A 27,862-nucleotide genomic window follows, 5' to 3' on the forward strand; every position below is an offset into this window, starting at 1 on the left:
GGGGGGGGATTCCACCAGGGTCCTGTGCTTGGCAAAGGGGCTTCCTTTCAGATGCATCCCCAGTCCTTCAAAATAGTTTCTCTCTCTCTCTCTTTTTTTTTTTTTAAATGAAACAATGTTTCACTGTGGTCCCAGATGGGTCCTTAACAGATCCCAGGGTAGCCTCCACCACACCTGGCTCTTGCTAAACACTTTGAATGCCAAAGTGAGACCACAAATGGGAAATTCCCCACCTGACATTGTGTAAGCTGCTCATAGTCTAAATGTAGGCATACTGAAGCAATGTGTGAAATTCTTTGGGCCATGGTACAAGGAGTGTATATGAAACAGTTGATTGTATCTAGACTTTAGTGCCAAAGATTTCCTCATTACATACAGGGGTTAAAAATCAGAATGAGAGCTGGATACTGGTGTTATCCTCCTAGCTACTCAGGAGGCTGAGATCTGAGGATCGCAGTTCAAAGCCAGCCTGGGAAGAAAAGTCCCCATGAGACTCTTATCTCCAATAAACCACTCAAAAACTGGAAGTGGCGCTGTGGCTCAAGTGGTAGAGTGTGTTACCCTTGAGCACAAAGAGGTTCAGGGATAGGCACCTAGGCCCCAAGTTCAAGCCCCACAACCAACAACAACAGCAACAACAACAAATCAGAAAGGGTAGGCAATGGCTCAGTGGTGGAATGCTCATTTAGTCTACCAGAGCCCTTGGCCTTCAATTCCCAGTGGGAAAAAAGTCAAAATTTAAAATAATTCTAGTTTTGAGCATTTCAGATAAAGGATTCTCAACCTTTAAATTTAAATAGAAAACTACTTATTTTTTTTTTTCAGTATTGTGATATGAGCTCCGGGCTTCATACTTGTCAAGCAAGTAATCTAAGGTGCTTCATCTCCTGAGACATATTCCCAATCCTTTTTTCTTCCTCCTCCTCCTCCTCCTCCTCCTCCTCCTCCTCCTCCTCCTCCTCCTCCTTCTCCTCCTCCTCCTCCTCCTCCTCCTTCTCCTTCTCCTCCTCCCCCTCCTCCTCCTTCTCCTCCTCCTCCTCCTCATCATCATTATTTTGCCAGTACTGGGGCTTAAACTCGGGGGCTTAAACTGAGCCCTGTTCTTGGGCTTTCTCAAGGCTAGAGCACTACCACTTGAGCCACAGCACCATTTCTGTTTTTTTCTGTATATGTGGTACCGAGGAATTGAACCAGGGGCTTTGTGCATGCTAGGCAAGCATTCTACCACTAGCCATGCTCCTGGCCCCGCTTCTATTATTTTTTTTTAAGTAGGTCTTGAGTTTATACCCAGGCTGGCCTGGACTTCAGTCTTTTTGTTTATGTTCACTAGGAATCTAGGGTGGCACATGTACCACCACACCCTGACTTTTATTGGTTGAGATGGAGTTTTGTGGAGGTGCTTAACACTGGGAGAGCAGGAGAGGAGGATCTGGAATTCATGGCCAGCTTAGACTGCATAACAAGACCTAACCTGAGAAAACAAACAAGGTGACACCAAAGCGAGTGTAACTCTAGAGATTTCAGATCTTTTGGGATACGGATGTCATGATACAAGATGAAAGATTATACTCCACGCTAACAGTGCTCAGCACACTGGGGTGGGGGGTGAGTAGGACGGGGAGATGGGTTTAGGACAGGGACATGTTGGTGCTACCTCAGCTTGTTGGCTGAGGATATTTGTCCATTTTCATTTGCTATGACAAAATCCCCGAGTCTGGGGGATGCTTAAAGAAAAAAAAAAAGATTTGGAGCTGCCTGAGGTTAAGACCAGATAGCTATCAACCTGGCCTCTGTTGAGGACTCCTTGGCTTTGCCACACAACTACTCACCTGGCTAACCTGAAGCCTGAGCATGGGGTTGTTTAGCTCACTTGAAAGGACTAACTGGGGTCCCATGAAAACTTATGCCATTCCCTCAAAGGCACTCTCATGGGATTGCTAGGTTTGACCTCTTAAAGGGCCCTCTTGCATGTCAGCCCACTGGGCATTAGACTTTCAACGCAGTAACCCTGGGGTTCTTCCCTTTGGGGCAAGGCCTAGAACTGTCCGCCTCTGCTGGCTTACTGTGTCCTCTGAAAAGAAGACTTGGTAGCCAGGAGTTGGTGGCTCACACCTGTAATCCTAGCTATGCAGGAGGCTGAGATCTGAGGATCATGGTTCAGAGCCAGTCCAGGAAGGAAAGTCTGTGAGACTCTTATCTCCACTTAACCACTAGAAAACCAGAAGTAGAGCTGTGGCTCAAAGTGGTAGAATGTTTGAGTAAAAGAGCTTAGGGACCCTAAGTACCTAGGCCCCAAGTTCAAGCCCCATGACTGACCAAAAAAAAAAAAAAAAAAGCTCCAAGGACAGACACTCCTGCAGTGTTCTGAACACTGAGGGGCAAAAATGAAAGCTGCTCACAGAAGCATTTTGTCATTCCTGGATGGATGGCTAAGGAGAACTACTCCCCCCCTCCCCAACAAAGCTTTAAAACAGACAAGCAAGTAATAAATAGTTGTACAGAGCAAACTGAAACCATTGTGCAGAGGAGGAATCCAGGAATGGGTGGGAAGAAATCCCAGCCTTTGTAGGATGCTCTTTTAATTTTTATAGGTTGTAACTTACTTTCAAAATGACAGTAGGCAGAAATAGCTGCACTGTGCAGAGCCTGGAGTAGAGCTTTCTCTCCAGCTGTAAGCTATTTACAATTCTCCTCGTGTTGCTGTTTGCCATCCAGATGGCTTTCTGGCACTGGCACAGTTCCTAGATGTGATGTGAAGGCTGTTGGTTACTCACCAGCTCCTCCACCGCACTGGTCCACTGGGCCTTATGACTCAAGGTTACAGCGCTTCTTTAAGCTCACTCACTGCAGTCACTCCTGCCCAGCGCTGTGGCGCTTGTAAACAAGAGCCAGGAGGAACTGAGGGGAAGATCTGCCACCGCCGCCATCCAGTCACACACCTTATGCCAGAGTGGCTCACAGCACCCCATTGGAGCAAATGAAAGGCAGCCTACCCACAACAAGTCTCCTGACTCTAACACGGGTCTGGGAGGAGACACCAAAGTGTGTGTGCCAGGAGCGTAGTGATCCATAATCATTCGTGTATTTGCTCCACTCGCGTGCATTAACCTAAGTGTTGATCCTGGAAGTCAGGTTGGAGGGGGTTACCCCTGTCTGCACCATATCCACAGGGTCTCTAGCCTGTTCACAGTGTTTGTTCCTCATCCTGGTGACTCTTTGATTGCCTGTTGGCCCTCTGCTCTTTATGAACTGCTCGAATCAAACTTCCCCTACCATGTCTTCAAAACTAGACAAGCCAGCATTGCCTATCCCTTAGTGGGAGGGAGGCTTCCTTCCTATAGGTTTTTAAATCATTTTGTTGTTGTTATTAATATAAAGGTGATGTGTAGAGGAGTTACAGTTATGTCAGGTGAGGAGCACATCTTTTTTTTTCTCTTTTTTACATCGAAATTTAAGGGTTCATTGTAGAATGTGGTCTCTCTCTCTCTCTCTCTCTCTCTCTCTCTCTCTCTCTCTCTCTTTCTCTCCCTCTCCCTCTCCCTCTCCCTCTCCCTCCTTCCCTCCCTCCCTCTCCTTTATGTACACACACACATGCACTCACACTTTTCTCTAAGTTGCCTTGCTGGGTGACCCAGGTTGATCTTGAACTTTGGGCCTCAAGCGATCCTCCTGCCTCAACCTCTCAATTAGCTGGTTTGTCATGTTTTACTGTAAAACATGTTTAGTGGGTTTTTGCTGTGCTTTGCTCTGCTCTCTAGGGCCCCATGGTTATGAGTGTGCCTCAGCCCCACGATGCCTCCTGCTATGGCAGACATCCTTGACATCTGGGCGGTGGACTCACACATAGCATCTGATGGCTCCATCCCTGTGGACTTCCTTCTGCCCACTGGGATTTATATCCAGCTGGAGGTACCTCGGGAAGCTACCATTTCTTCTATTAAGCAGGTAAGTTACTGGTTAGAATTTCTGGACTGTTAATATCTACTCTCTACATTACTTATTTATGTAGATTCTGGAAAGTCTGAGAGAAGTTTGTCCTGTAAGTGATTACGTTTGAAAGGTTTTGGTCCATGTACTGTTTCGTGGACATATCACCCAAGCTTATACTATTGTCATTTTAGCTCGTAAGTGATAACTGAATTAAGAATAATTCGCTTACATTAGCTGGTTTGAGATGATCGTTAAGTTGCTGTCTTTGAACTTGTACTCATTTCCTCTCAGGATGTAAGGTGTCTGATTCGTCCTGTTCCTCCTCATACTGACTCTCAGGGAAGAATTTTCTACCAAAGACAAACATGCATATGCAATTGTTTTTCTAAGCTTTCTGTTGAATGTTTTTCTTCTTTTCTTTTGCGTCTTGCTGTGCATTTCAGATTGGCTTGGAACTCAGAATATAGCCCAGGCTTGTCTTTGAATTCCTGATCCTCTTACCCAAGCTTCTTTAGTACTGGAGATTTTTCTTTCTCCTGTTTGTTTCTTTGTTTTCTGTTTTTGAAGACAGGCTCTTGTGTAGCTGGCATGCAAATGGTTAGGCAGGTATTCTCATTGCTGCGCCATACCTCCAGCTATTGTTTTAATGCTATTCTTATGGTAGGGCTTAGAATTTACTTTGCTGGGGCCCAGAGTTTGGCCTAGTGGTAAGAGTGCTTGCCTAGCATGCACTAAGACCCAGGTTCAGTTCTGTGGTAACACATATGTAGAAAAAGCCAGAAGTGGTGCTGTGTCTCAAGTGGTAGAGCGCTAGCCTTGAGAAAACCCAAGGACACTGCTCAGGCCAAGTCCCAGGACTTGCCAAAACAAATTTTTTTTTTGTTTTACTTCTCTAGGCCCTGGATAATGAATGTTTGGTTTAGCCATTGGAGGTTGAAGTGCTGAGTTCTATGCACAGTGCTGCAGGGTGTTCTTGGACCCTTGTGCCAGGATTCCATTGTAGACCTGTTGTTTCTCCTACAGATGCTATGGAAGCAAGTTCACCATTACCCAATGTTCAACCTGCTCATGGAAATTGACTCCTATATGTTTGCATGTGTGAACCAAACCGCTGTTTACGAAGAGCTCGAAGATGAGACACGAAGGCTTTGTGACGTCAGGCCTTTTCTCCCAGTTCTCAAGTTAGTGACAAGAAGTTGTGACCCAGCAGAAAAGCTGGACTCAAAAATTGGAGTCCTTATAGGAAAAGGTAATTGAAAAGCTTCTCGTGTGGATTATTAACATACCCATTGTCATTTGTGTAAGAGTTACTACTTCTTTCAAATGCATGCAGCCCAGGGATCAGTGGTATTTATAAGATGAGAATAAGGTAAGTACAGAGCAGAGCATAAGTTCTCAGAAACTCCTCTAGCAATGAGACATTGCCACAGGATCCTACAGCGTATGTCTGACACATTTTTGCTTTGCTGTTGATTGATTTTTTTTGTTTTACAAATACTGGTCTTAGATAGTTACAGACACCTGCTGTAATCTCTTGTTACAGCCAGAGATCTAGAAGATTTTGATATGAGGCTAGACCAGAGAAAAAATATGAGTCCTCCTCTCTCTCTTCTCCCTCCCTTCATCTTTTACCTTCTTCCCTCTGTCCTGGGGCTTGAACTCAGGGCCTGGGCTTCTTTTGCGAGTACTCTGTCACTTGAGCCATAGCATCACTTCTAGTTTTTTCTATGTGGTAAGGAGAAATTGAACCCAGGGCTTCATGAATGCCATGTGAGCACTCTACCATTAAACCACATTCCCAGCCTCCAAAATGTGAGACTTTATGTAAAAAGTAAAACTGAAATGCCAAGAGGCATGAATCAAGTGTTGAAGTACCTGCAAGTGTGAGGCCCTGAGTTCAAATGTCATACCACTAAAAAAGAAGCAAAGCAAAGTAAAACTGTTCCTTTACCTCAGATACATTAAGGAACATTTTGTAAGAGGTGAATCCTCCTTACTTTTTATGACCTATATAACATATATATGTGTACGTATTCCTATGCTAGTACCAGGACTTGAATTTAGGACCTGGCATTCTTGTTTGACATTCTTGCTCATAGCTGTCTTTCTACCACTTGTGTCATGTCTCCATTCCAACATTTTGTCCAGTCTGACAGCCTAGAATACATATTGTTAAGAGAGTAACTTGAACTGCACATCCTCTCTCAACCCTCCTGTGAAAAGGAAAAAGTTGAGATGTACTGCCAAGAGCCCTTGAGAAACTGTTGAATAAATTTATGTAGACAATGGTATGATCAAATTTGCACTTTAGAAAGACTTCCCAGGTTGTAGAAGGAGTAGACGTCCAGTGGAGGTCAGGTATGGGGTAGTCCACACCTGTAATCCAACTACTTGTAGTCCTGCTTGGACAAAAGCATGAGACCCTACCTGAAAAACTAAAAATCAAGAGGATTGGGAATGTGGCTCAGGTAGTAGAGCACTTGCCTAGCATGCATGAAGATCTGAGTGTTCTGAGTTACATTTGCAGTACTACCCAAAGAAGAGAAGACTTTAAGTAGAGAAGTTAATGAGAGAGGCATATAGTGACCTGAAGAAGAGTTAGCAAAGGATTAGTTAGAAGCAAGCTCAAGGAACTGAGAGGCACTGAGAGGCGTGGACAGAGTTGAGACATTTGGAAGGTGGAATAGATGTGACTTGTAGTGGATAAAAGAAGAGTTTTTGTTAGATGCATGTGGTATCTGGTGTCCTTGTATATGTAATCTGTATTTGTACACAGAAAAAATGTATTATCAATTGTGATAGGCAAAGTGTGCTAGATGTTTGAGTCTCCGCCAATTATTGTCAAGAGCTAAAGCTATCCAGAAAGCTCATATTGTATCCACACAATTTTGTGGACAGTTTGGACAGTTTAGAAATGCAGTTGTGTGCTTGCCTGCTGTATATGAGACTTCATCTTTATTGTGTCACCTGACTTGTTTTGTGATCTTTCCTGACACTTTCTAGTTTTGTCGAATTGATAAAAAGCCAAACATCCAAATTAGTTTTGGTTGAAAGTACTTTGATTTTCTTTTATGATTATTAGCATTTGAAATTGACACCTTTACAAAATATGTTTAGGTCTCCACGAATTTGATGCCTTGAAGGATCCTGAAGTGAATGAATTTCGGAGGAAAATGCGCAAATTCAGTGAGGAAAAGATTCAGTCTCTGGTGGGATTGTCGTGGATTGACTGGCTGAAGCAGACATACCCGCCAGAGCACGAGCCATCCCTCCTCGAAAATCTAGAAGACAAGCTCTATGGAGGAAAGCTCATCGTGGCTGTGCACTTTGAAAATAGTCAGGTACTGCCATGGTTTTGAAAGAATCTGAATCTCTACTTTTCACCTGAATGTGGCTCCATTCTGGGAAGTGTCAGGACATTTTAGATTAAGATGAGAAGAATGTTTAAAATTCATATCCAACTTTTTTGCTTATGTGGTACTGAGGAATGGAACCCCGGGCTTCATGCATGCTAGGCACGTGCTCTACCACTAAGCCACCTTCCCAGCCCACATTTTTTTTCTATTTTATTATTTATTTTTAAATTTTTATTATAAAGGTGATAGATATTCAGAAGGGGTACAGTTAAATGGGTCAGGTAATGAGTACGTTTCTGTTTTTCTTTTTTTCTGCCAGTCCTGGCATAGTGCCACTTCCAGCCTTTTCTGTTTATATGGTCCTGAGGAATGGAGCCCAGGCAGGCACTTGACCATTAAGCCACTTTCCCAGACTATGAGTACATTTCTTTTTGGACAGCGTTACCCCTTCCCTTGCTTTCTCCCAGTAGAGAGATACTTTTAAGAAGAAAGGCCTGAGCTAAGCTCACACTTGTAATCCTAGCTACTTAGGAGGGTGAGATGTGAGAATATCGATTCAGAGCCAGCCAGCAGAAAAGTCCTTGTGAGATTCTTATCTCCAATTAACCATGCAAAAACAGGAAGTGGTGCTGTGGCTCAAGTAGTAGACTGCTAGCCCTGAGTAAAAAGAGGCTCAGGGCAGTGCCTAGGCCCTGAGTTCAAGCCCTAGCTAACAGAAAGAAGAGGAAAGATGTGGTTAAATTGTCTCCTTTTTTTCCCCCCCATATTCTTACATTTGCATTCTGTAAGAATAAGATTGAATGTTGATGGGAACCTGACATTGTAATAGAGGGTATACAGCAATCCATAGTGATTTTTTATAGTTAACACAAGCTAGACAGTGCAACTCCCTTTTGTGAAGCTGGACTGGCTTGTTACCTCATGGCTGGACTGAGACTCAAGTAAAGATCTGTGGATGTTGGGATATTCTGGGATAACCTGTAACAGTAACCATTTGTAATAGTAGACGTTCTAGGTAAAAGCATTCTCCAGGTCCAGCCTATAATTTTTTTTCTTTTTGCCATCATGGAAACTAAAGTCAGGGCTTTGTACATGCTAACTAAACACTCAACTAGATTTATAGCCCCAGACCTAAAGTACCCTATTTCACAGAAAAGAAATGGAAAAGGTGAGAGATGAAGTGATTCGTACCAGGCCTGATAGTCGGTTGGTGATAGAGGCAGGATTTTATCCAGCTGCCTGGTTTTATTTAAGTTACCTCCCCACTCCCCCTTCTTTTAGACAACATTTAAGAAGCATTTCTTAGAGTAGCTGTGAAAAAGGATCCTGCCTTCTGGCATTTTCCCTTTTTGTATAGAGGAAATACACCGATCAAATTGTAATATGCCTGAAGTTACATTTGAGTGAAGTCTCTTAAATACCCTTCAGTACTGTTTAGGGACCTTCTGCAAGGGCTAGAGAGGTAGCATAGGGACATTACTGCTGAAAAGTGATTAACACTCAATATGGAAACTGGCTCAGGGTAATTTGTCTTTCTGGGTCAGTCTGATTTTCGTTAGAGATGGGTTAAATCTCTCCTGGGATATACAAATTTTAGTAAAAACCGTCCTTTTAGTAAAGTCCATGTGAAAGGGTGTGTTGAACATAGGGTAGAGATGAAGGAGGGTGGAGTCTTCCTGTCCTAAGCAGTCATGGAGTTTGGAGAATATGTGGTCAGACTCTGTGTAATTCTTTCTGTTGTCCCTGCTGGCGCGAACCTCTGCCCATACCCATCCAGTGCAGGTGTGCGGGCTTTACCTCTGGAGGACGGTATTCTCACTGTGCAGACACTCAGACGAAGTTGGAATGGAAGCATTTTAGATTCTGCCTTGTGCTCTGTGACTTCTCCCCATCATGGTAGTGTCTGTGTCATCTTCCATGTGCCGGATACTCAGCTAGCGTTTCCTGTCCTGGTCTCCTTTGCTAGATGTTTGATACATCACAGTAAGGTGAAACCATGAGCTTCTAGGCTTCTGGAATGATATAAACCAGAAATTATTAAGCAATCAACATTGTTTTGAGAAGTCACATATATATGTTTTAGATTTACTTAGCCGAGTAAGATAAACTTCAAATTTTCATTTATTGCTGGTGGTATTTCATAAATGACTACTTACCACAGGAAAACCCAAGAGTGGCATTGTCAGAATACAGACACCTGGCAGTCTCCTCCATCTTGGTGCATCCTGGTCCCCGCCCCCTTTTATCCCCTCTGTTTTTGTAGACTTCTCATCAGCTGCTGAGAAGCAGCACCTAGGGAGCATTAACTTAAAAACGAAGTGTGATGTAACAAGTTGCCTTGTTTGGTTTAAAAACACGGTGTTAGTAGGAAAGCTAGCCAACCACTGCTGTGAAAGCTACCACATGAACTAGCTTCCACGTGGTGCATAGAAACACAGTGGATAGGATCCTGGACCTGCCATCTCAGTTTTACAAAACAGCGATCTCGGAAGTCAAATCCCAGATGTTTTATGCAGTGAGGGACTGCTGGCATGGCATGCCTCGCGCACAGCAGCAAGGGTTCTCCCACTGTAGCTTGTAAAGGATGCCAGGAAACCAGAGAAGTGCTTTGAAGGGTGGTGTTGTGCCTGAGCTTGTTTAGTGGAATGAAATTAGAGGGCACACAGGACTTCCCCTCTGTGTGTGGGCACAGTGGCTGGATATGGCGCTGAGGAGGTAGAAAGCATGGTGTTTGGGGGCTTGCAGGGAATGATTGAAAAGCTGGTCAGAACTGTGAGAGCATGCATGTGTGTAGAGTAAAACTCAGAAACACACGTCTCCTCACCTTTGTAGACACCTGAATCACCGCATGGGTCCTAATGCACAGCAGCCTCTAGGGACCAGGTTCCTTCGGAACAGAGCCATTTGTCTCCTCCCAGGCCTTTGGTGTGTTTTGACGTGCAGTCTGTGGTCTGCAGCTGTAACCATTCACGCAGAGTACTGTGCACTATGTTGCTCTTAAGAAAGGCTCTGATTTTATGCTGTCACTCACTGCAAGTGATGGTATCAGAGAAGGCAATCCACTGGAAGCTGGTCGGGCTGGAGCGGGACTGAGAAAAGGGCTTGAAGTCTTCAGTGCAGGTAAAAATGGAATTAGATAAATCTATTGCCTCACCATGCCGTTTTCACCCCATCTTCCCACTCGCAGGTAAGGATAAATGCTTTATTATATTTTCCACAAACATTTTTCTTCTATTGTGCGTTCTGTTGTTATTATCGACTTGTAAAGTTGTATTGTGTTTTTCTTACTGAGTCATGAAGATTCTTGATTTGTTTCAGAGGGAAGGCAGTTTGTAATCTTATCATTAATATGTTCTGCAAACTTGGATGAGGCGGTATGTTACATTAGTTCTAGAAAAAAGCAGAAAATACCCTAGATTTAGATTAAACATGTTTGATTTGGATATACCTTGTGAAAAATGGAGGTGACTTAGTGAAAACTACTACAAAATCAGTGTCAGGTGAATATAGAGTTTGGTTGACGTGGAGTTGGTTGCTTTGAGGGTTCATGAGCTTCCTGTGTGTGGTGTTGTTACTACGCCAGGTCATGCATTCATCTGCAGTGTTTCTTTTTCCATAGGGTTTTATGATGAGCAGACATTGCACTACCCAGCATACATAGGAGCCGGATTCCACCCCCAGTACTATTTGTACATTGGACAGAATTGTTAGTTTATAGTTAAATACTCACAGAGGACTATTTCTTACTGTTTAACATACTCATTATTCCTTAATTTTTTTTCCCCAATGGCACTTCTCTGGTTTCCTGGCATCCTTTACAAGCTATAGTGGAAGAACCCTTGCTGCCGTGTACGAGGCATGCCATGCCAGCAGTCCCTCATCTGGGATTTGACTTCCGAGATCGCTATTTTGTAAAACTGAGATGGCAGGTCCAGGATCCTATCCGCTGTGTTTCTTTGCACCACGTGGAAGCTAGTTTATGTGGTAGCTTTCACAGCATACTAGGCAAGCATTCTACCATTGAGCTGTACTCTCAAATCCCAGGTTTTGCAGCATTTTAGAGAAAGATGTCTATAAGAAAATCTCTATGACTTGTTACGTGAGAGTAACCCTTAGTTAAATACTAGTCTTACTGCTTGAGGTGTGGCACTCAGTGTACAATAAAGCATCTTATAAAGTGTGATAGACAATTGTCTTAGACAATTTTATGTGGGCACACAATATGTAGAAAAATCTATTGTTAAGTATTTGTTGTGCTACACAAATAATAGGCACACTTGTATATATTACTGTATGTTTCCAGCACAAGTATAAAATTCATGTTGTTTTATACCTTCTCTGTTTGTAGGATGTATTCAGCTTTCAAGTGTCCCCTAATATGACTCCTATCAAAGTAAACGAATTGGCCATCCAGAAGCGCTTGACTATTCATGGTAAAGAAGATGAAGCTAGCCCCTCCGATTATGTATTGCAAGTCAGTGGGAGAGTGGAATATGTATTTGGAGACCACCCACTAATTCAGTTCCAGGTATGTATGGGAACTTTTCCTTCTGATTTAAGGAAAGTGTACCTACAGAAAAACCACAGAGAACTTAGTAAAATCCATAACTCCTAACCCTACCCTTCCTCTTAGATTAACAGGGAACATCTTTACAAGTTTTTGTCATTTTTTTCCTCACAGTTATGGCTGTTTCTGGCCTCTGGAGGATGAATATATGTCTGTGTGCTTGCCTTCTGCTTTTTGATTGTTTGTTAGTGTTGTATAATAATAATTTTCCTATTACCTTTGAATTCTGGATATGATTCCTTGTTGTCTTCTTTTCCTCACATAAACAGGATTCGAATATATATATATGTATCTATTTATATAGATACATATATATGTGTGTGTGTATGTGTGTGTGTATATATATATATATATATACATATATATATGCAAACTTACTTGTTCATATAGAAACTTGTTTGCTTTTAACTAGGTAAGGGCCTGGGCACTGTCTCTGAGCTCTTCACCTCAAGGCTGCCACCTTACCTCTTGAACCACAGCCCCAGTTCCCGTTTTCTAGTGGTTAATTGGAGCTGAGTCTTATGTTCTTTTGTGCCACGGCTGGCTTTGAATTGCGATCCTCAGATCTCAGCCTCTTGAGTAGCTAAGATTACAGGTGTGAACCACCATGCCCAGCAGATTTTTTTTTTTTTTACACAGTCTGACGTCCAACTGGTGATACTCCTGCTTCTGCCCCCTAGGTATTAGAATTACGGCATAAATCACTATGCTTAGTACTGTGTGATAATTATAAATGACTACAGCTCTTGGTGTGAGTTATTTAAGAAACACTTTTGCAGGACCTTTGGTATGGTGCTGTTCTAATCCCCCCTCCCCCCCAGTCCCGGAGCTAGAACTCAGGTCCTGAACACTGTCCTTGGGCTTTTCTCAAGGCTAGAGCTCTACCACTAGAGTCACAGCACCACTTCTGGCTTTTCTATGTATGTGGTACTGAGGAGTCAAACCTGGGTCTTTGTGCATGCTAGGCAAGCACTCTACCACTAGGCCAAACTCCCAGCCCTCAAATTTGTTTTATTCTGTTGATTTCTGTATTTGCCACTGTAGTATATTCGGAACTGTGTAATGAACAGATCCCTGCCCCATTTCATACTTGTGGAATGCTGCAAGATCAAGAAAATGTATGAGCAGGAAATGATCGCAATAGAGGCTGCTGTAAATCGACACTCGTCCAACCTTCCTCTTCCTTTACCACCAAAGAAAACTCGCGTCGTGTCTGTAAGTTTCATGTGGGAACCTTCCCTAACCCCAAACCATGTGATTTGTGGGAAATGCTAAGTCTCATACATACTTCCTTTGCTCACTTAAGTAAAACAAAACTGGAAATCGAACTATGGCATTCATCGGTAGGCAGGTTCTATAGTACTTGAACCACTCAGCCCTTCTTGTTACTTATTTTAGACAAGGTCTTGCTGTATGTAAGTTCAGGCTGGCCTTGGATCTGTTATCTTCTTGCTGCTACCTTCTGAATGCTGCGATTACAGGTGTATACTGCATCTGGTTCAAGTTAATGTTTTTTATGTGATTTTCCTGAAATTTTCTCAGTATTATATGTATATTAGAGGCACTTCCCCCCAATATATTTGTATAAAGTAGATACTGTTTTTGTTATATAAAGTTAATATCATCTCAGTGACTCAGTCTTCATGCATTTAGATTCTCTTTGATAAGATTTTATATTAATATAAATGGTCAACCTATGCAAAGTTTTAGTACTGTTGGTTGACATTTCCTTTTAGTGATTGCTCTTGGCACCAGTGGAATGTTGCCTGTGTTTTGTTTCACCATGAAAACCAAGTGCTAATGATTATAATGCTTAATTTATTAGTATAGTTGTTATTATTGTTTTGTCTCTTGGCAGTTAATCATCTCCCAGTTAATCAGACCTGGTGTTATGCACATAATGGCATGCTCAGCCTTGCTGCATTTACCCCCTATGATTGCAAGTTGCAGGGCAGAGCCTGTCTTCATTCTTCGTGCACAGTGACAGCTCATGGCTAGGGTAGAATGCTCATTGCTTTCATTAAAATATCTCTGTACTTCACTCTCTTACAGCATGTTTGGGACAATAACAACCCTTTCCAAATTGTCTTGGTAAAGGGAAACAAGCTGAACACAGAAGAAACTGTAAAAGTGAGTACTTTCAGAAGTAGACTTTTGCATCTCCTCACTTATTTGAAAAAACTCCCATCAGAGGCTCAGTAGGATTTGTGAGGAGTAAATTTTACACATTCTCATCCGCTATGTGAGATGGAACATGAGCACTTGTCCTAAGACTATTGAATATTTTTGTTTTGAAGTATTTTTTACCTGCTGGAAAGATTCCTCACTTTCCCACCATGTCTCATATAGACAAGCTTGCTTTTGGATCAAGGATTTAGCAAGTAAAATTTAAACCCCCAACTTCAGGTCACAAGTTTCTGTGCAAGCTTCCCCTCCTCTCAGGCTTGCCTCGAGCTGTGCTCAGCCTCCACTTTTAGCTTGTATTTTCCCTGAACTTGCTGAGCCCAAAGGAAAATAGATGACTGCATTCTAGACCACAAGTGGGTAACACGTGGGGCTTTATTGCACAACTCTATACAATTAGCTGGAGACCTGATGAGACATTTTGCCTGAGTGGCAAGCATTCATTTTCCATATTTTGCTGGACTGGAAATTAAGAGAATAGTTTTTGATCTTAGAAAGTGATTCAGTTTGAGATGTGTGTTGGCATGAGGATATATTCAAGGGAACCTTGGCAAAAATTACCAGTCACTTTATTTTTTTTCTTCCTTCTTGCTATGTTCCCAGGCTGGCCTGGAACTCCTGGCTCAGCCTCCTGAATGCTGGTATTATAGATGTGTTCACTATACCCAGCTTAGCTACTTGCTTTGGTACAGAGACATTCACAGTTCTTCAGGGCTGTGGAAAGGAAGTTACCTGGGCCAAGAGGCGTGGACTGGAGGAAAGTAAGCCGAAGTTCACACAAAGTCAGTTATCTTGATTGAACAATCCCAGAGAACTCATGTATGACATGGTAACTTTAGCTAATAATATTGTACACATACTAAAAATTTGCTAAGGGTAGATTTTAGCTACTCTTACCCAAAAAAGGTGGGGAAGGCAAATTATATGTGACTCTAGATAGGTTAATTTACTTGAGTATAGTAATCACTATGTAGCTATATATGTATATGTTAAAGCATTTAGTACACCATAAACGTGTACGACTTAATCATGGAGTTAGCTGTCATTAAGGTAAGGGTTTTGGTCTTCTCACATGGATATCTCCCCACCCCCTTTCTCCCATCACCCCAGGGCTGCCTCCATATTAAGGAAGCACTCTAACTTATAAATTATGCCCCTAGCCCTTTTGTTTATATTTGTTTCTGAGATAGGGTCTCACTAGCTTTTGCCTGGGCTAGCCTTGTACTTAATTCTCCTTGTCTCTGCCTCCTGTGTGTGGGATTCTAGGTATGCCTACCTATGCCAGGCTTTTGATGTTTATTTGTGTGTGTGTGTGTGTGTGTGTGTGTGTATGTGTATGTTCCTTATCACCGTGTCTTATCTCAGAGATGATTTACAAAACCTTCCCTTCCTCTTATTTTCTGAACCAGTTTATATAAATTTTTTTCTCTTGCCGGGCGTGGTGGCTCATGCCTATAATCTTAGCTACTCAGGAGGCTGAGATCTGAGGATCATGGTTCAAAGTCAGCCTGGGCAAGAGAAAGTCCATGAGACTCTTTATTTTTCAGTTAACCTCCAGAAAGCCGGAAATGGTATTGTGGCTCAAGTGGGAGAGTGTCTTAAGCTGAAGAACTCAGGGACAGCACCCAGGTCCAGAGTTCAAGCCCTGAAACTGACTGGGTGCTGTCCCTGAGTCTATGCTTAAGACTAACACTCTACCACTTGAGCCACAGCGCCACTTCTGGCTTTTTCTGTGTATGTGGTACTGAGGAATCGAACCCAGGGCTTCATGCATGCTAGGCAGGCACTCTTACCACTAAGCCATTCCAAGGTATTTTATATATGCTTTACATTACCTTACCTTGAAAGTGGACCTTAGGGGTAGGAAAGGTCAGTGACTTCTTAGGTCATTGTAGATATGAATATTTCTTCAGTCAGCTATTGACTTATAAATGACAAACTCATAAATTATGAAGAAATAGAATGGCCTGCTCATCCACTCATTCTTTCCCAACTATACAGAAGAATAGAAAGGCTCCAGCTAAATGCAATCTATGGTAATGAGCACCTGGTAGGTAGTACTCTTTAGAGCTGTCTTTTTTTCCTCCCAGCCCATTTAAACCACTGACTGAGACCTCTGACAGGCCAATCCCATGAGATTTTGTAGCTGGTCTATTGCTAAGTGAAAACCAGGTCACACCCAACGTAGTCTATGACTGTAGATACAGCATCTAAAGGACGGGGCATCTCTGCTCGCAGCACATCATTCTATGCTCTCAAGAACAGACTTTTCACTTATCAACTATTCCTGATCTTATACGTGTTTCCTTCTCCCATTGTAGGTTCATGTCAGGGCTGGTCTGTTCCACGGTACGGAGCTCCTGTGTAAAACGGTTGTCAGCTCAGAGATAGCAGGGAAAAATGATCACACCTGGAATGAACCACTGGAGTTTGATATTAATACTTGTGACTTGCCACGAATGGCTCGATTATGTTTTGCTGTTTATGCAGTTTTGGATAAAGTGAAGACGAAGAAATCTACTAAAACCATTAATCCTGCTAAATATCAGACCATCAGGAAGGCTGGAAAAGTGGTAATGATGTGCTAACTTCTTAAAATAGTTCAGATAATGAAATAGTTATTAACGCTATTTGAAATAATTGTGTAGTAAAATTAAAGTATACCACGTAGTTTTGATCCCTGAGAACTGATTTAAGATGACATTAAGTCTCCATGATCGTGTCATGTTCTTCTGGCAGAGTTATTTTCAGGGAGGTCCCATATTTAAAAACAAACATCATTCCTGCAATCCTAGCTACTCAGGAGGCTGAGATCTGAGGATCATAGTTCAAAGCCAGCCTGGGCACAAAAGTCCATGAGACTCTTATCTTCAATTAACCACCAGAAAACTGAAAGTGGCGCTGTGGCTCATGCTGGAGAGCTCAGGGACAGTACCCAGGCCCAGAGATCAAGCCCCAGGACTCATTTTAAAAAAAAAAATGAAGATGATGCTTTACAAATAACTGATCTTTGGAAGTGGAGCTGTGGCTCAGAATGGTAGAGTGCTAGCCTTAAAACTCAGGCATAGAGCACATGCCCCAAGTTCTAGCCCCATGACTGATAAAAACCAAACCAAAACTGATCCACAGTCACTTAAGTAGAATTCTGGATGCAGATGTGTTTGTGGGAGTTTTAGATGCAGATGGGGGTAAACGGTGAATATTCCTGCTGTATATGACAACTAAGTCATCTCTGCCCATGTTTTACTAAGGTCACATTAATTAGAAAGGAACCTTTAGTTTTATTGCTTTCAATTCTAATTGGATTTTGAAATTTTGGATAAAGGCTGATATCTGTCCACCTACCTACTAGCAGGGTCTCACTATGCAGCCCAAACGGGCCTTCCAAGTACTGTGATTATAGGCATGCACCACCACGTTGGGCTCAGAGTCAGCAATGTTTGTTTCTTTTCCACTGCTGAGGACCTAGATCTATAAACGGCCCACAAGAAAAAAAAATATAGGCTGATACTGTACCATACTTTTTCTTGAATCACTTTCTAATTATTGTCAAAGACTGTACAGCAAACATAGCAGACTTCTATTGTGGTACATTAATTACCATCTAGGTTTTCCATCGCTGGTATAAATATGTCTGTTATTTTCCCGTGTGCATCTTTTTTCCATTTTGGGTGACTTTGTGTGTGTGTGTGTGTGTGTGGTAGAGGAATCATGTAAAGGAACTTTAGAAATTCCTAGAAGTACCATTGAAACAGAGGGCCTGAGGATGTCCGTGCCTGAAGTTTATTCTTAGTGCATTTATACAGTGATGTCTTTTTCAACAGCATTACCCTGTAGCATGGGTAAACACGATGATTTTTGACTTTAAAGGACAGTTGCGGTCTGGAGATGTAATTTTACACAGCTGGTCTTCATTTCCCGGTAAGATTTCTTTCCTAATTCTTTGTGTTGCCCTGCATTTCTTTATGACTCAACTATTCTAGCATTTTACTAAGTAAGTCATCATTTTATGTCTTTATGACGTATCCCCCAACTAGACTTACACAGATCAGTTCAATACATTCATAAAATGATTTGTTTCTGACTGTACTTTTTACTTCACTGAATGAATACTTGCTTTAAACATTTTATTTTTTTATATTTTGAAAATTTTTCATAAGGTACGACTTCTCCTCCTTCCCCCCTTTTCTTTTGCTAGTTCTGGGGCTTGAACTCAGGGCCTGGGTGCTATCCCCCATTCTTTTTGTGCTCAAGGATAACATTCTACCACTTGAGCCTCAGTGCCAGTTCTAGCTTTTTGAGTAGTTTATTGGAGGTAAGACTCTCACAAGGACTGTTGGTTCTGCCGGGGCGGGGTTTGAATTGTGGTCCTCAGGTGTCAGCCTCCTGAGTAGCTAGGATGACAGGTGTGAGCCAACAGCTCCTGGTGACCTTACTCTCTTTAGGTGATAGACCAACTGTTGTGGAAACAGAAGGAAAGAGATGTAACCTTATATACAGGAAACCTTGAGGTTTCCTCAGCTTGAGGTTAGTTGCCTATGAAATTAGAAAGTTGTATTCTCTGAACTCCAGAATTTTTTTTTTACTACATTACAGTTATAAAATTCCACGTACAAATCTGTGAATGTGGGCTGGCAGTGTGGCCTAACCTCATCTTGAGGTTAGTTACCTATGAAATTAGAAAGTTGTATTCTCTGAACTCCAGAGTTTTTTGACTACATTACAGTTATAAAATTCTGTGTACAAATATGTGAATGTGAGCTGAGAGTGTGGTCTAGTGGTAGAATGCTTGCCTAGCATGCATGAAGCCCTGAGTTCGATTCCGTGGTACCACATACCTAGAAAAAGCTGGAAGTGCCGTGCAGTGGCTCATGCCTGTAATCCTAGCTAGTCAGGAGGCTGAGATCTGAGGATCACAGTTGAAAGCCAGCCCTAGCACTAAAAAGTCCACGAGACTTTTTTTTTAATTAAAGGATTTATTAACATTGATTTTTACATCATATTTCAAATGACAAGTTTAACAAACAAGTGTTCAAGAAAGGAATCTCTATATACAATCACTGGGACTTGCTAAGGGTTTGTATGTCATAGGAACATATTAATTTATGAAACAAAACATTATGTCTATAGAGTCATAGGTTTTTATGTCTATATAGTTATGTGTATATTTCCATTACCATGTCCATAGCTTTGGGTATGCAAATATTGAGTCCTCGCTCTTGTACTCTTTGGATTTAATAGCCACATATTAAGGACACCATGTGCCTTTTGTTCCTTAGGTCTTGACTTGTCTCACTCAGCATGATTCGCTCTAGATTCATCCACTTCTCTGCGAATGCCATTATTTTATCTCCAATTAACTACCAGAAAACTGGAAGTGACACTGTGGCTCAAGGGGTAGGGTGGTAACCCAGGCCCAGAGCTCAAGTCCCATGACCGACAAAAACCAAACCAAACCAAAAAAGGAAATGGCACTGTGGCTCAAGTGACAGAACACTAGCCTTGAGCAAAAGTCCTCACGAATAGTACCCAGGCCTGAGTTCAAGCCCCAGGACTGGCCAAAACAAAACGGTGAAGGTGCATTGCCCAGGGTGGCCAAGAGATGATGAGTACTCTGAAGAGGTAGCGGTTGCCTTGAATGGTGGTGTAGTGTAGAGAAGGAAGGGCTTTGTGTTAGCAGTTGCTTTACAGAAGCAATAGCAGATTAGACTTGACCTGATGGCTGCCACTGGTGATCCCAGAGGGTCCGCTCTGTGGTGACCATGGAAACAGTGGTGGTTTTAAGACATCCCACCTAGAGCATGAGATAGTTTCTGCCATCGCTAAACCTTGATGAGGATGGAGGAGACAGACCACACTGAAGAAGGAAAAGTAGCAATCCATTTTTGTGAGCCGCCTCATTGTAGATGCATTACAGACACACACAGAAATTTATTTTCAAGCATTAAGAAGGAACTAGAAACTATCTTAAGTGGCACACTTTCAAGTTTTGTCTTAAAAGCACTTTCCTAAGAATCAAAAATTATTTGCATGTTTCAGATGAACTTGAAGAAATGTTGAATCCAATGGGAACTGTTCAGACAAATCCATACACTGAAAATGCAACTGCCTTGCATATAAAGTTTCCAGAGAATAAAAAACAACCATATTATTACCCTCCCTTTGATAAGGTAAGCTGTTCATTTAAATAGCCCTATGCGTGAATTAATTAAAAGAGCATTCCCTGTTTTAAGGATCAATTAGGAATAGAGGTTTTAGTCTTTAATAACTGTGTTTATATTTAATTGGTTTCCTGTTTTAATTTTTTTTGGGGGGGCCACTCCTGGGGTTTGAACTCAGGGCCTGGGCATTGTCCCTGAGCCTCTTTGTGCTCAAGGCTGGTGCTGTACCACTTGAGCCATAACACCAGTTCCAGATTTTTTCAAATAGTTTATTGGAGATAAGAGTCTCAGGGACTTTCCTACATGGGCTGACTTTGAACCATGAATCCTCAGATCTCAGCCTCTTGAGTAGTTAGGATTATAGCTGTGAGCCTCCAGTGTCTGGCTTAATTGGTTTCATTTACTCACACATGTAATATATAGTTATAAAATAAATAACCCAGCTATAAAAGGTCAGAGTTCCCACAGGTCCTACTCTTCTTATTTAGGTTGATGCTTGCTTGCTGTAATCACTTGAATTTTCAAGTCGAATGTGGTTTATGATTATTGCCTGATTTTAATAACTGCAATCTCATTTTATCATCACAACAGCCCTGTGGTTGTCTGTATTCTGTCTCTACTTGAGAATATAGGTACAATAGTTATGGAGGATTGTGTAACTCAGCCACAGGATGAGGATCTTTCCGTGCTATACCCAGAGTTTTTTCTACTGGACCAGTGAGTCCCCTCTTTTCAAGAAGGAGCTTCCTCTTTGCCAACTTAGTGAATTTATAAAAATACACTGAGACTTTCCCTTGCTGTTAAGCCCCCCTTAGAATGGCAGTGCTGTGGGTTCAACCCAGGGCTTGGTATAGAAAGTGCTGTACCAGAGCCATACTCTCAGCCCCACCCTGCATGTTAAACATGTCTGATTGAGAAAAAGCATGATGACATAGTTTATTCTATGCATAGTAATGTTTTGGGGGAAAATAGTAATTTTATCTGCAGACAAGCTAGATGCTCTCCAGGAGTTGAGGTCTCTTACACCTGCTCTTTTCCTGTCATCCAGAGTTAGAAGTACCCTTATTTGTGTGTATGGTGTGTGTGTGTGTGTGTGTGTGTGTGTACGTACTGGGATTTGAACTCAAGGCCTTGTGCTCTCCCTCATTTTTTCCCTTAAATCGGGTGCTGAACCCACACCTTCAGCCTAGCTGGTTTTTCTGGTTAATTGAAGATTATAATAATTTTTCATATTTGCCTTGACTGGCTGCGAACCTTGATCTTCAGATTTTAGCTTTCTTTGAGTAGCTATGATTACTGGTACTTGGAAAGCATTTTTTCTTTTAAAAATTCATGCTTCTATTATAAAGCACAGAAATACCAGGCCAGGGCTGGGAGTTTGGCCTAGTGGTAGAGTGCTTGCCTAGCATGCACAAAGACCCAGGTTCAATTCCTTGGTACCACATACTTAGAAAAAGCCAGACGTGGTGCTGAGACTCAAGTGGTAGAGCACTAGCCTTGAGGAAAGCCCAAGGACAGTGCTCAGGCCCTTGTTCAAGCCCAGGATTGGCAAAAAAAAGAAAAAGAAAGAAATACCAGGCCATATGCAGTCTCTTGTAGTCAGAGTAGAGTTTTGTATATTTGTGTATTTATTTTTTGTCGGTCATGGGGCTTGAACTGTGGACCTGGGTGTTGTCCCCAAGCTCTTCAGCCCTAGGCTAGCGCTCTACCACTTGAGCCACAGTACCACTTCTGGTTTTCTGGTGGCTAACTGGAGATAAAGAGTTTCATGGACTTTTTGTGCCTGGGCTGGCTTTGAATCATGATCCTCAGATCTCAGCCTCCCAAGTAGCTAGGATGACGGGCATGAGCTACTGGCACCCGATGAGTTCTGTATATTTATGATGCTGCAAGTATGAGAAGTAAAATTTAACTTTAATTTCTTTTAAACAGATTATTGAGAAAGCAGCGGAGATTGCGAGCAGTGACAGTGCAAATGTATCCGTGAGTATCTGGGCTTTTCATCGGCCCTTTCTTACTGTGGCTTATGTGTGTTATTGTGGACCTTCACCTCACTATGATAGTGAACATGGATCATCCACTATGAGAGGCTCACAGGCTGGGATGCATATGAGTCTTCCATATGCTCATTACCATAAATCTGCTTGATTACAGGTGTACACCTGTAATCTGGCCTATCAGATAATTACTGAGACAGGTGATTAAAGAATATGGGTAGGAGACTGAACCTACAGATGGATGTCTTATTCTAGTAATCCTTTATCACACTTTGATATTGCTCCTTGAATCTGAGGAATGGGTGTTTTCTAGCGCTCCTAGGTATATGTACATGTGTACATGTCCATGAATATGAATGTCTTTAGGTCTAGCTCCCACGAATAAATGAAAATATGCACTATTTTGTCTTTTTATTGTCTTGTTTCAGTCAATACAGTCCTTTAATTGTACTTTCTGCATTTCATTTCTCTCTCTCTCTCTCTCCCTTTTTTTTTTTTTTAGTCAGTTGTAGGGCTTGAACTCTGGGCCTGGGCACTGTCTCTGAGCTCTTGAATTCAAGGCTATTGCTCTATCACTTGAGCCACAGTACCACTTCAGGCTTTTTCTGTTTATATAGTACTGAGGAGTCGAACCAAGGACTTCATATGCTAGGCAAGCACTCTACCACTAAGCCACATTCCCCAGCCCCTGAATTTCTTATTTTTTATTTTTTGTGTCAATCCTGGGGCTTGTACTCAGGGCCTAGGTGCTACTGTTCCTGAGCTTTTTTAAGGCTCAATGCTAGAGCTCTCTAACATTTGAACCTCAGCCCCACTTACGGCTTTTTAATGGTTAATTGGAGATGAGACTCTCATCGACTTTCTTGCCTGGGCTGGCTTTTAACTATGATTCCGAGATCACAGCCTCCTGAATAGCTAGAATTACAGAACTGAGCCACTGGTGTCCAGCTACTTTCCATTTTTTGTTTGTTTATTTTTGATGAGGACTTCATCATGTAAAGTAGGCTGGTCTCCAGCTAGTGATTCTCTTGTCATAGCTTTCCAAGTGCTGAGGTAACGGGCATGTGCCAACATGCCTGGCAAGATTCATAGTTCTTTAACCTTCCTGTTCTTGAGATCAAACCTGGGCCCTGCCAAGCCAGGTAGGTGACCTCTCTCTGAGCTACTGGCCCAGACCATATGGCTGGCCCTTCTCCTGCAGAGATACGAGTGAGCTAAGAGGAAACCCAAGAAGGCACTTGTTTGTTTCTTTCGTTTTCACTTTATATGTTTGGGTCATCTTAGGTGTTTGGTTGATAGAAACTAAAAATGAAAGAAATGTCAGTTGAATAAGCACCTGGTTCTTAACACAGGAGCAATACTGCCACCTAGCGTTTCCATGTGGGTTTTAAAAAGCAGCATTCTTTTTTTCCCCCCCTTTTCGAACCTTTTGAGATGAACTCTTTTCTTCATCCTTATCTTCTAGAAGGGCCTGCTTTCACTTACTTTTTTGTGGCATCGTTTTTTTGTAGTTGACATAGTAACACTTATGACTGGGACATCAAACAGTTGAACTTTCTGAATGCTTTGCTTTCTCAGAGTCGAGGTGGAAAGAAGTTTCTTGCTGTACTGAAGGAGATCTTGGACAGGGACCCCTTGTCTCAGCTGTGTGAGAATGAAATGGATCTTATTTGGACCCTGCGACAAGACTGCCGTGAAAACTTCCCGCAGTCACTGCCCAAGTTACTCCTGTCCATCAAGTGGAATAAACTTGAAGATGTGGCTCAGGTACCAAAGAACCATTTCTGTGATTCCTCTGGGGTGCATACACTATTTGTGGGTTTATGGAAAGTGTCATTTCCTTACATGGGATAGATTTATTTCATTTATTTATTTATTTTAGATAGTTGTTGTTATACAGTCCAGGTTAGCACCATACTTGATATTTTCCTGTTTTAAACTTCCCGATTACAGGCATGCACTACCATACTCAGACATAAATATGTAAAAATTTTACGGTTGGTAGCTCATGCCTGTAATTCTAGCTACTCAGGAGGCTGAGATACGAGGACTGTGGTTTGAAGCCAGCCAGCACAGAAAAGTCCATGAGCCTCATGTCCAGGTAACCAGCTAAAAGCTGGAAGTAGAGATACAGCTCCAATGCTAGAGTACCTCTCAGCCTTCTGTGAGATGAACCTGAAGATACCATCAAGCAATCCTGTGGAACTTGTCCTCTATCCCCTGCTTGACTCACTTAGCACAGCCAGCTTTAGTTCCGACCTTGCTGCCCTGTTAATGACTGAACAGTTCTCCCCTGGAAATATTTTCTCTGTTCACTCCAGCACATAGGTTTTCTTCCCCAATTTCAGGTCTTACTTTGCAATCTTTTACCTCTTTTGATTTTTTTTAAAATTTCCTAACTGATCAGATAGCGGGATCTAGTTTTAGTCTGTGGATATCATATGCAGTGAAAATACAAACCATATTTTTTTCTAGCACCATTTATGGAGAAGACTGTCTGTTCTCTGAAGAACATTCCTGGCACCTTTGTGGAAGGAAGATCATTTAGCTTTAGATGTGTGGGTTTCCTTCTAGTCTTACTGTTCTGCTCCATTGATCTCTGTGTCTGTTATTATACTAGCACCATGCTGTTTTGAATTGTTTGTGGGTTTTGTTGTTGTTTTATTGGTCCAGGAACTTGAACTCAGAGTGTAGATACTATCCTTGAGTTCCTTTTGCTCAAGGCTAGCATTCTACCACTTAAGTCATAGCACCATTTCCAGCTTTTTCTGTGATTAATGGGAGATAAGAGTCTTGTAGACTTTTCCTGCCTGGGCTAGCTTCTGACCATGGTCCTCAGATCTCAGCCTCCTGAATAGCTAGGATTATAGGCATGAGCCGCTGGCACCGGGCTAGCACATGTTCTTTTATGTCTTGGACCAATGTTGCCATCTTTTTATTATGTTTTTCACTCTCATACCCCCAGGAACATTTTTAGGCCTTGATAGGAGGCAGTTAGAGTCTGTAGCTGACTTAGTGTTAGCCCATGCCCAAGGGTTCTTTGTTATCCTGTGTGTAGGTCATACCAAAGTTGGTATCAGTAAATAGTACTTTGCCAAAAATGAAGTAGGTTTTGTTTAATTTTTTTTGAAAGATTTTATTAACACTGATTTTTACATCAAATTTCAAATGTCATGTTTAACGAACAAGTATTCAAGAAGGGAATCTCTATATGCAATCAATGGCACATAGATTTTAGAACATAATCAAAATTAAGCTGAGGGTTTGTATGTCATAGATACATATCCATCTATATAATAACATTATGGCTATAGAGTATCTATCCTATCATAGATTTTTATGCCTATTAAGTTATATTTGTACCTCCAAGATCATGTCCATAACCTTAGGTACCCGAATATTGAGTCATTGCTCTTGTACAGTTTTGATCTGATATTCACATATCAAGGAGTGTTTAATTCTTATAAGTTCCTTCTATTATGGTTTAGAAGTTTACATGTGTTATGATCACTAAAAACCTATGATAGGATGTATTTTTAAAGCTTAAGAGTAAAAAGGAAACTTCTTTTAATTTTATATTGAGTTATCAGCTTGAGAGTTGAAGCAAATATTGAGTTTGAATTTCACCTCTAAGAAGTACGTCTAGATTATTGCTTTTTTATATGGCCTTTAAGTTGCATAGTAGCTTATGCTTCAACAATCACCATGTCCAGGGTCTTATTCTATTTCGTAAAATACTTAGTAGTTTTTAAAACTTATGTATAGACTATTTCATCAACAGACACTTTTTTTTCTGTCCATATTAACCAGAATAGATTCTGAAGGCATTGATCAGTAAAGTGCATTTTTCTTTCTTTCTTTTTGGCTTGTCTCTGTGATTCTGTATGCCAAGGGAAACCGGATTGCTGTTGTCTTTTCTCATTTCTGAACCCATTTTAATTTTTAATTTTAAACAGCTTCAGGCGCTGCTTCAGATTTGGCCTAAACTGCCCCCGCGAGAAGCACTGGAGCTTCTGGACTTCAACTACCCAGACCAGTATGTCCGGGAATATGCCGTGAGCTGCCTGCAGCAAATGAGGTAGGTCTGCCAGCGGCTTTCCCTGGGTGTGTGGGGGGGTGGGGGAATACATGGAAGAGCGCATGTGCCTCAGTGTCTTATGAGAGAGAAAAGGGCCTGGTAGACAGGGCTGCTGTGTGTGCTGCTCACCAGGTGCCCCCTGCCCATCCTATACCAAACCTCCTCACTGAGTGTTACATCATGAACTACGCCATCGAGGTAATGCCTTGGCAGTGAGCCACGCAGTAGGGGAAGAAACTCCACTGAAACCTGCTCCCAGGTGGCTGTGCCTGTAAGAGGGCTTTTCCCGGGACAGCGCCACCTGCGCACGCGCCCCCCCCCCCCCCCCCCCCCGTCCCCGGCTCTGTTCCTCACACAGTCTCCACCTGCCAGGACCAAGCCATCTTTGTGTTATCTTCGTATTTTGCAGTGAGATTGAGAACACACTGTAGTTTGTGTATTAAGTTGGAGTCCCGCTAGGTTCCTGAATGACAGTCTCTGTTGTTTCCCCCATCCTCGCTCTGGGAACTGCTTCAGGAATTTGGTGAGGATCCCGAGTTTCCTCAGGTGCTGCTTCCATGCCTCTGTCTATAACTTACAGAATTAACTTAGGCATGTTCTAAGTCCTACAGGAAACATTCCTGCCTTCTTTTTTTTTTTTGGCAGTCCTGAGCCTTGAACTCAGGACCTGGACACTGGACACTGTCCTTGGAAGTTTTTGCTCAAGGTTAGCGCTCTGCCACTTGAGCCACAGCACCACTTCCAGCCTTTTCTGTGTAGGTGGTACTGAGGAATCTAACCCAGGGCTTCGTGCATGCTAGGTGAACATGCGAGGCTACACTTCTGCCCCACTCCCCGCCTAACTGTCTTTCTTTGGAGATAATGAAAAATAAAATCATCTGCTTACATGCTAATGAAAATTTTTGTTTAAAAATGATGGCTTGGATAAGTAGGAAAGAGTTTTTCTGTGTTCAGAAATTGGTATGAAAGTCACTAGTGCTGAGTGAGCATCTCTCGGTTGAGGTGACGCATTACTTCCCTTGGTAAAAGTGTCCCGTGCAGGACAGCTCCCATGCTCTCCACCTCCACTGTCTTTGCTGTGAGACTGTCAGTGTCCAGTGCGGTAGCCTTGCAGCAGGCCTGGACTCAGAGCCTGCCCATGTGGACAGGGAGGGCTGTCAGCCACATGCAGTTGAGCCATTCTGTGTTCTGTGTCTTTCAGCGATGAAGAGCTCTCTCAGTATCTGTTACAACTGGTGCAGGTGTTAAAATATGAGCCCTTTCTTGACTGCGCGCTCTCTCGATTCCTGCTGGAACGGGCACTTGCCAACCGGAGGATAGGGCAATTTTTGTTTTGGCATCTTAGGTAAGTCATTCTCGTTGGTTCCAGTTTCCTGTGTGCTTGAGCTAATACATCCAGTGTTGTAGGTAGCATTCTGTGCAACACTCACTACTCTAGTTGTTTCTGACAACCTGGCTGCAACATGTATCCCTGAGTCTTCTTTTTCGACCTTTCGGGGAACCACAGTATTCTTTATATGAGAAAACATTGGTTAGCAGCTAATGGAGGTATTTCGGTTGCTTGACTGTTAGTTCGGTCAACTATGTCT

General features: G+C 42.2%; 1 protein-coding gene across 1 annotated transcript in view; it reads left to right on the forward strand.

The window, feature by feature from the left end:
* Pik3cb (phosphatidylinositol-4,5-bisphosphate 3-kinase catalytic subunit beta) overlaps positions 1-27,862 on the forward strand; it is a 59,062-nt gene that overhangs the window by 13,827 nt on the left and 17,373 nt on the right. The window contains exons 3-15 of the mRNA XM_090323606.1: positions 3,759-3,945; positions 4,954-5,179; positions 7,048-7,271; positions 11,635-11,814; positions 12,898-13,068; positions 13,906-13,983; positions 16,359-16,610; positions 17,862-17,958; positions 20,077-20,207; positions 22,131-22,181; positions 23,774-23,962; positions 26,152-26,273; positions 27,475-27,618. Coding sequence (XP_090179732.1) covers positions 3,793-3,945; positions 4,954-5,179; positions 7,048-7,271; positions 11,635-11,814; positions 12,898-13,068; positions 13,906-13,983; positions 16,359-16,610; positions 17,862-17,958; positions 20,077-20,207; positions 22,131-22,181; positions 23,774-23,962; positions 26,152-26,273; positions 27,475-27,618 — 2,018 coding nt within the window. The 5' untranslated portion in view covers positions 3,759-3,792. The remainder of the gene's footprint in view (positions 1-3,758; positions 3,946-4,953; positions 5,180-7,047; positions 7,272-11,634; positions 11,815-12,897; positions 13,069-13,905; positions 13,984-16,358; positions 16,611-17,861; positions 17,959-20,076; positions 20,208-22,130; positions 22,182-23,773; positions 23,963-26,151; positions 26,274-27,474; positions 27,619-27,862) is intronic.

This window comes from Megascapheus bottae, chromosome 32, assembly GCF_031878675.1.
Source record: "Megascapheus bottae isolate mThoBot1 chromosome 32, mThoBot2.hap1, whole genome shotgun sequence".
Lineage (NCBI taxonomy): Eukaryota > Metazoa > Chordata > Mammalia > Rodentia > Geomyidae > Megascapheus > Megascapheus bottae.